This window comes from Pteropus alecto, unplaced genomic scaffold, assembly GCF_000325575.1.
Source record: "Pteropus alecto unplaced genomic scaffold, ASM32557v1 scaffold87, whole genome shotgun sequence".
In the NCBI taxonomy this organism is placed as follows: Eukaryota; Metazoa; Chordata; class Mammalia; order Chiroptera; family Pteropodidae; genus Pteropus; species Pteropus alecto.
Window position 1 is genome coordinate 12,797,786 of NW_006443225.1, and position 8,917 is coordinate 12,806,702.

An 8,917-nucleotide genomic window follows, 5' to 3' on the forward strand; every position below is an offset into this window, starting at 1 on the left:
CTCTATCTTAGCTATAATTACGGCTAAATATCTCACTTCAAGAAACCATAATTTATTAGTTATTTGAAGCCAACAAAGCAGTTAAAATTATTTGCAGCAATAAATGGAAGCTGAATATATTACCTCTTAAAATAAGGTAAAAAAAACTTGTTTTCTATGAGATTCCTGTACTTTATGAAGAGATTATCAATGAAGGGTATTTTATATTAACACAATTTTTCTTTCCAAATAATTTTGCTTATTCTATTTTGCAATGTCAATGAACAAAAAACTTGCTGTGATCCGATATTCTATTTAAATGTTTCTATTGAAGGAATCCAATGTATAAATTCGTTCTCCTGAAATTCGGATAGGGTCCATCAAATAACATTTCGGTGCCATTACTGCCCCTAAGGAAGTCACAAGGCATCCTGAAAGCACTTAAAACAACTGTGAATGAAATACTGTGCAACCTGTCATGCAGTATTTCAGACCCAGCAATAGACAGTCTAGGACTGTATTTGAGATTTTATCTATCATACTGCGTATGGCAGTTCATTGCAGCCCCAATCTGCCCTGCACTGTGGGAACAATGCCTCTATGGCCACGATGCCGAGCCTACTGCAGGCCCCGTAGAGGTCCAAGTGTCTCTTTTGACAGCTTTGTTCACTGGAATTGCCCAGTTCCCTTGAGAACTAGAACAGCTTCATCAATACCATAGATGCCACTTTACTTTGAGCCTAGTTATTTTTGCAGGGTTCAGATGTCCCTTTTTATGCATTTTTTTTTTTACTCTAATGAATAAACCGATGATATTTATCATCAGATAGACTCAGGTAGGGAAAAGAAATGTAAGAGAAACTCACTTAGGAGAAGGTCTCTAAATTCCATCAACCAGGCTGCACGAAGCTCCATATTTCCAACAGAAAAATAGGACTGTGTTCTATTGGCATCCACGAGTCCCAAGAAGAGCACTATTCTGCCAGCAATTTATTCTAACCGTTTCTGCTAATGAACAGCTTTGTAATTTTGCCAAGTCACCTAGCTACTCAGTTTCACCTCCTGCTATGTACGCTGCAGGTACTGGAAGACTATATCGAATGAAGCAATGGTTCGAAAACCTTAATACGAATTGCTGGGCCACGTCCCCAGAGTTCCTGATTTAGTAAATATCCAGTAGGGCTAGAGAATTTGCCTAACAGTCCCCAGGTGGTGTTGATGCTGCTGGTCCAGGAACCACACTTGTGAGAACAATTGAAAGCAATCATATTTGTCAATATAAAATTTGCATAATTGTCTTAATTTTGTCTTGACTGACAGGTTAAGAGAAAGAAAATGGATTAAGTATCATCCAGAACACAAGTCGCTACATTTTACTTCATTCTCACAATGCCCTACACTATAGCTACTGTGTGGGTGAAGACGTTAAACCTCGGACATGAAACACTTCCCCAACATTGGACCATGAGGACGTGGTGGACAAAGACAGTTTGTCCAACTCCAAAATCTATATTCTATTTGTTACGTTCCAACAATGTTCAGCCCGCATAATTACATTAACCCAGAGTTTTAATCCCATTCTCCTCTCTATGTGGTGGTTTGTCATGTACTTTGTCTCAGTCTTTTTTATTATCGTTATAAGCTGATCCGAGTTATCTTTAGAAATAGCCGAGATACACATTTTAAATAAACATAAGAGAGCTTAAGGTAATTACCAAAGAAAAGATGTTACAAACTGATTGCATTTTCCAAACCAAAAATTGATGTCACCTGATCAACATGACCAAGACTTTGTGGAAACAGGTCCAGGGTTTTCCAGTTTTCCAGTGGGCATGCAGGATCCGTGTAAGGTATTATTCCCCGTCACCCATTGGAGAGCGATTGTTAGAATAAAGGAAAATAGTTACCTTCCTTTGCTACTATTCTGGTTCAAAGCACACAGTGGTTCATTTGAATTATTCAACTAGTGAAAAAAACTGGCATCACACCAGTTCCTGGGGTCTTGCTTTACCATTTGATTTTCAAATAACATTTAAACCCATAAACAGTAAGAAATACATTTTAAGCTAGCAGTCAAAGAAAGGCTGCCTAATTACAAGATGAGATCCAATCGTTTCAAAAGACCATTGTTCTGACTTAATTAACATGAACTAAAACACCCCTAAAACAACAGGGCACATGCCCATTAGGATAAATTACTCAGACCTAGTCACCGCGGCACAGAATTCCCTAGAGGAAAATCTGTCACTGCCACTGCGTTTGTCTCAAAGGACTCTGCCACAGCTGGGAGCCTCCCTCTGGAGGGGGCAGCTGTTCCATATTGAGTTTGCTCCATTTTGAGAGACCTGGACCGTGGCTAAAGGGTGAAGAGAAATCCCAGGTCATCAATAGAACCATAGCTGGTGATGTGACATAGCAGTTTAGTAGCTATGGGCACCTATGAAGCACTTTTGTTCTGCGTATCTGATCTCTAGTTCTCTGTGTGAATATGTTTCTTCCTCTCTCAGCCTCCATTTCCCCATTTGTAAATGGTGAATTCAGTGGTACTCTCTCACAGGGCTAACACTCAGTAGGTGTTGGCTATTATTACCCCGAAGATGAGTCCACTGTCTTCCTGAACATTATAAGACATTATTCCCTACATACTTGCATCAGCCTTGTGACAACTAATATGGCACATTTTTTTTTCCAGTGGGTCTCTTTTTTACACTCTACATATATTATCATGAACAGGCTAATTAGAGACCTCGAAAATTCCACCCGTCTATTATTCAGGAATGAAATCCAGTTTAGACCTAGAGCAATAGAAATACATTTATTTTGTCTATTGCAATTTTTTAGCCTCTCTCGGTTTGGTAATTTTTCTTCCCCAATCGGTAAAGGTCACAGATGGTGGGTGAATAAGTAATTTCTGTGTCCTCCAAGTAATTCTGTGTGGCGCTAAACAAACTATTAACAGGCATTTGTCACGTGACGGGGGAGGGGTAGGAACTAAGAGTCTAAAATGAACCCAGATAAAGATGGGCGGTTAATTCATATCTGAACATTTAGGTACAACTAATGATGCTCTGGCTTGAATAAATTTATAAAGAATTTATTCTGTGAAGAAATATTAGCAGGTGATGGCCACAGACATATGATAATGGGGGCCCAAGGTGTAAAGGATTTTTTCTTTTTCATCACGAAACTAAACTCTACTCAGTCCCTGAAATTCAATGTTGTCCCCTCTCTCAGGGTTTTTGAGTTTCCAGACCCTCAAGAACTATTAACAGCTTTCATTATTTCTAGGTAAATTCACCAAAATTTCATTCTTATTGGAAATCATGGAAAACATGTCTGCGAGAGCTGTTAAAACCACAGTTGATAAATGCAGTTAATCAGCTAATTGGTCAGTTCCATTTTTCTGTTTCTTATCATTTGTTCATACAACACTCTCATACACAAGAAAAATAAAGACAGTCTGAGTCCTTAGTTTCCACACGGTCCCCAGACTGAGGGCTAGCAGTCGTCATGGACCTTCACGTGGGGGTCCAAGGATTCTTGATCCGGGAAGGTTTTCCCACAGGTGCTGCAAGAGCAGGCCTCGTCCTCCTTGTGTGAGCGCCGCACGTGGCTGTCGTGGGCAGCGTGGGACGCGAAAGATTTGCCGCAGTGCTTGCATTTGAAGGGCTTCTCCCCAGAATGCTGCCTGATGTGCGTGCGGAGTATGCTGGAGGCGGTGAACTTCTGCGAAGACAGAAAGCAGAAGGGTGAACTTCCGTCAGCCGGAAGACCAGTTATGCAAAGCGTTTAATGTCGTTGTTGACGCTTATGTCACCCTTAGTTCTCCAGTAGCTGTACCTTGGGTATGAAGGCTATCGAGACTCTTGGCCGACAGGAGTAGACCTAGTAACAAAAGGCACGACTGATGTGTCCTTCTGGCTGGTCTTGAGTAGCCCTGACTATTAGGGCAGTGGCCTTTCAGTGGCGAAGATCACCTGGGGTCTAGTTAAAAATGCAGATTGACAACCCTACCCCACAGAGTGTACCCAGTAAGCACACACTTTGAGGCAACAAGGAATCTGCACTTAACAAGCAATTCTCATACAGGGGCTCCTAGGACCACACTGAGGTTAGCTGCATTACAGGAGCAGCTAATATTGGCCAGTGTCTGCATACATAGCAGTACCTTACCGATTTCTTAGTTTTAAAACTTTTTGAGATAATTGTAGATTCATATGCACTCATAGAAATAATAGAGATTCTGTGTACCCTTTACTCAGGTTCTCAAGGGGAAAGGGTACAATATCACAACCAGGATATTGGTGTTGACAGTTAAGATACAGACCTTTCATCAGAAAGGCCCCTCACGTCGCCCCCTCCGCCACCCCTTCCACTCCCGTTTTTTTTAAGCCGTGCCAACCACGAAGCTGTCCTCCCTCGCCATAATTTTATCAATTCGCGGTTGTGTGCATGGAATCATACAGTACGTAGTCTTTGGTATTGGCACTTCTCACTCAGCATGTCTGGTGACTCACCCAGGTGGCTGTGTATGACAGCTCACCCCGCTCTGACTGCTGAGCCGTATTCCATGGTGTGGATACACCGCTCTGTGTCATCATGTACCCACTGAAGGACACTGGGTTGGGGCTATTGTGAATAAAGCTGCTATAAACTTGTGTACAGGTTTCTGTGTGAATGTATATGCAATTGCTGGACGGTAGTTATAAGCTTAGTTTTTAAAGAAATTGCTAAACTATGAGTGGCTATAACATTTTAGATTCCCAAGTACTTTGTTGTTTTTACATATTTTTTCGTGGCCACTTCTTTTCAATTCCCTTACTTATAACCTTTCCCCTCATTCATTCCAAAACCATGCTCTGCCCTTTGTCACTTCCAGGTACTGTAATAGAAATGTAATCATTTCATTTTAGGGGGTGGGGTCCACTGGCAGTGATATGAAACACCAGGTTAAACTGGTGACCTTGGATTTGGGGGGCCGGGAGAAAAGCACTCGACAATGGGGTGTCTGGGCATACGCAGGGTTAGGTCACTGCTTAGTAAGGTGCACGTGCTGTCCTTGCGTAGACAACCAGACATGGCCGGTCTTCACCAGCCTGAGGAACGGGAGTCCGCTCCATAAGCCAGAATGCCAGACAACGAACTTAGGTCCTAAGTGGATTTAGTTCTCCCTTCAGGTCAGCTCGAAGTTCAAGGTGAGAATGAGAATTAGAACTCCAGAAACAGGATGGGTTATGAGGTGTTTTGACCTCGCTCTGGAAATCCCTGTAGGAAAGCATTATCCCTCAGGATAGGCTGCTTTTTCACACAAACCCAGTCACCTTCCTTTGGTCTGCGCTGGTTCCGCAGAGTCCAGCTGGATCTCAGCCCCATTTTTCTGTGCTGATTATTTCCATTCTGTTGACAATTTCTTTGGCTGATTAGCTTCCCTAAGACTTGTAGACTCAATGCCTTCTTCCTCTGTGGAAGGTTTAGAAGTCACCCTAGCTAAGATAGCCTGTTTCTTTTATGGCTTCATTATAAAAAAAAATGTAAACGACTATGATAGACACAGTCCATTCTATTCGATAGACCTTTCTGTGCCTATGGAAATGGTCTGTGCCATCCGATCGGGTGGTCACTAACCACATGGGAGTACCGATTACTTGAGATGTGGCTAGAGCATCTGAGGTGCTGAATTTTCTATTTTATTTCACTTTTGTTAATTTAGATAGCCACGTATGGTTAATGGCTAACTCTGCATTAGACAGCACAGGTGTATCATCAAAGTAGGACCCGAGGTATTCTGGTAAAATGCTTCTGAAGGTCAAACTTGTCTCTACTCCAGCAACCCCTAACCACGAATCTATCTCTTCATTTTTATAACTTAATACTCTATATAATGTGGATGAGATCGCACGTCAGCGTGCTCTAGAAAACTGGATCGGCAGCATTTTAGTGTCTGTGATGTAACCAAAGAGTGCTGTCTGCAACCGTCAGGTCCTTATTAATTTGGGGTTATTACACTGCACGTGCCCTAACTGCCAAGTTGGCAACAGGTAATAGTATCAGACCATCTTAAGCAAACGTGAGCACATTTGGGGGTAGAAACAGGGATGGGGCTGTTAGCAAGAACTTGTTATAAGTTAGGCTTTACGCTTCAAGTTCTCATCCACAGACACTCAAATAGAGCTCAAAGCAGGTCTCTCAGAAGGGGGTCCCGTTTACCTTTGTACAGTACACACACTGGTAGGGTCTGTCTCCAGAGTGGACTCTCATGTGCTTGTTTAGGCTGGAAGACTGAGAGAAACATTTCCCACACGTAGAACACTAAGGCGAAAAAGAAAAATATAGTTGAACTCACGTTTCCTCTAACAAGTTCATTTCACCATGACGTTTACCTGGGTGTGAGGGAACTACTAGTATATTTATTCTGTGTATACCTGTAGGGAAGGACCAAGCAGGCCAGGCTGAGAGCTAGCCAACAGTACAAACACATGCCAGAACCACACTGAAGAACGGGTTCTGGTCCAGAGCCTGCTAGGTGCTGTGACTTTAGGTCATTTGCTTCAGATGTGAAATGCGGGCATTGAATAGGATCATGGCATTTAAGAGAGGCCTGAATTAGTCCTGCTCCGTCAACAAGTAGTGACCACAGCAAGTCAGTTAAACTTGGAATCTGTTTCCTGATTTTCTTCAGCAAGATACCTGCTGTTTTCCTTACAGAGGGCTGTGAGTAAATTGCAAGCACTGTGCAATTAATTCAACAAGTATTTATGGAGTACGTACTATGTGCTTAACACTGTGCTAGAGAAAGTAAACTAAAAATCTAGTTGGGGATGGTGATGAATACGTAGACCAAAATGGCAACTCAGGTAGCAGATGACCCGAGACATATTCTACCCACACAATAAGGGTTATAGTTTGGGGGTCCAGGGAGAGCATATGGTACGGCCACCTGCCGTGTATTAGTTCATATTACAGCTCTGTGCTCTCTGCCCTGGTGACTCCTGTCAAATCTCAGGAATTCCGAGCCAGGTAAAGGAAACTGCTGAGTTTCCCTGTGCTACTTCCCCAGGTGTGCTAATGGTAACAGACAGGAGAGCAGGTGTTTTCAGGTTGTGGGATTTGGGGTGGATTTTAAAAGTCTTCCCTATTTTTTCTGTACTGCTTGAAGTTTTAATAAGCATATATTATTGTTATTAAAGCAAAAAAAAGGTCAAATGTTTGAGATAATATTGCAAAAAGAGATCAATTACAAGAGGGAAGTAATTTTTAAAAAATTGCTCTTGTAAATGAAAAACAAACAAGAATACAAAGTACTCAATGGAAATGCCATGTAACTGGACGGACCCAGCTGACTGGTAAAGACTTAAATACAATTTGGAAAATAAGGTTGGGGAACTTTTCTGATTTTTCTGGGAAGGCTAAGCAAAAAAAATTAAAAATTAAGCACAGGAAGGTAGATTCAACCTAATATCTGGCCAAAAGGAGTTCCAGGAAAGAACAAAGATCTGGAAGGCAGATAATCAGCCCCCCTCCCCCCAAAAAAAGAAAAAGAAAATTCCTTTGAGCTTGGGACTTTTGCCTTCATATAGAAAGGGTACTTTGTACTCCACTGCATACCAAGTAGGAGAAAAAGAAAGAAAAAAAGCCACATCCAATTTGACACATTCTGTTAAAATTTCAGAACTTCAAAGACAGAGAACAAGTTCCATAAAGAAAAAACGGTTATTTACAAAGAAACAAGAACCAGATTGGCAGCGATAGAGTAGAATGATGCCTTGAATATTCCGAGGAACAATTATTTCTATCTACAATTCTATATCTAGTCAAACTATCGGATATGTGAGTAAAATATCCTGATAAGACTCAGAAAGCTTTCCACTATGTACCCTTAAACACAATTACCTGAAGATATGCCCCAGTAATACCTCCCCACCCCTTCCCCCCAAAAAAAGAAATCAAGAGGGAAGAGTGGGGAAGAATCAGGGGAACTAATGCAAGAAGGTGATGAAAAATATCCAGATCTGACTGTTCACGGGCCCAGAAACCACTGGTTCGAGTCAGAGTAAGCTCCATGAAGAATGTAAATGTCATTATACAATTACACAATTAAGAAATTAGATTTCTGTCTTGCAATTAGAAACCCTAGCAAAAACAAAAGCTTACAAGGAAGTCAAAGATGAAACGAGTTAGTCTTGCAAAATTTGAACAATGGACGGCGTGTAGGAAACAATGCTTTATGAAAAAACAAGCCCTCTGTTCGTTGGTCAGGTGTCTCAGAAGGCTGGATGGAGCTGGCATTCTGAATTTATGCATGAACTCTTGGCTCATTGTTATGGGCGCCAAGGATTTCCCCTGACATTGTAACTTCTCTTGATTCATCTGAAGAGGAGGTACGCTTATGTTTTGAATGTTGGAAGGAGGAGGGTAGTATGGGGTTTCACTGTTGGTTGTACACCCGGCACCTTCTGATATTTTTATCAGTCAAAAAATTTTTCCTCTTTCAGAAACCGATTATTCTTGTTAAAAATCATTTATCTGAAGTTCTACATGTCTGTTACACTTGAGCTTCTTTTTCTTCTAAAGTCAAATTAAATGTTTCCTTTGGGCTTCCTGAGGAAATTAAATCTACTTTAACATGGTAAAAGCACTACTTAAAGTACTGACATAGCCACATGTGTTTACAAATCAGCTTGTGATGTAATCCTAAGTCAGAAAAGTAGCCTCATAATATTCAGTATGACCCCAAGTATATTAAAAACATGCATACAGATGGAAAACAATCATATCTAAAATGTCTTAACTTTGGGCCAGAACATATCAGGCAGCTTTTGTTTTGTTTTTCTCCATATTGTATTTACCAAGCAAATACTGTTTTCTCAATGTTAAAAAAATTAAGTTGGCAATCAAAATTTCAAAGGTTTGCTATGTAAAAACCACCCCTGGCCACCCT

General features: G+C 41.2%; 1 protein-coding gene across 1 annotated transcript in view; it reads right to left on the reverse strand.

Moving 5' to 3' along the window:
• Nucleotides 1-3,477: 3,477 nt before the first annotated feature.
• PRDM14 (PR/SET domain 14) overlaps nt 3,478-8,917 on the reverse strand; it is a 12,416-nt gene continuing 6,976 nt past the window's right edge. The window contains exons 6-7 of the mRNA XM_006924019.1: nt 6,187-6,288; nt 3,478-3,705 (exon numbers count right to left, since the gene is read on the reverse strand). Of these exons, the coding sequence (XP_006924081.1) occupies nt 3,478-3,705; nt 6,187-6,288 (330 nt within the window). The remainder of the gene's footprint in view (nt 3,706-6,186; nt 6,289-8,917) is intronic.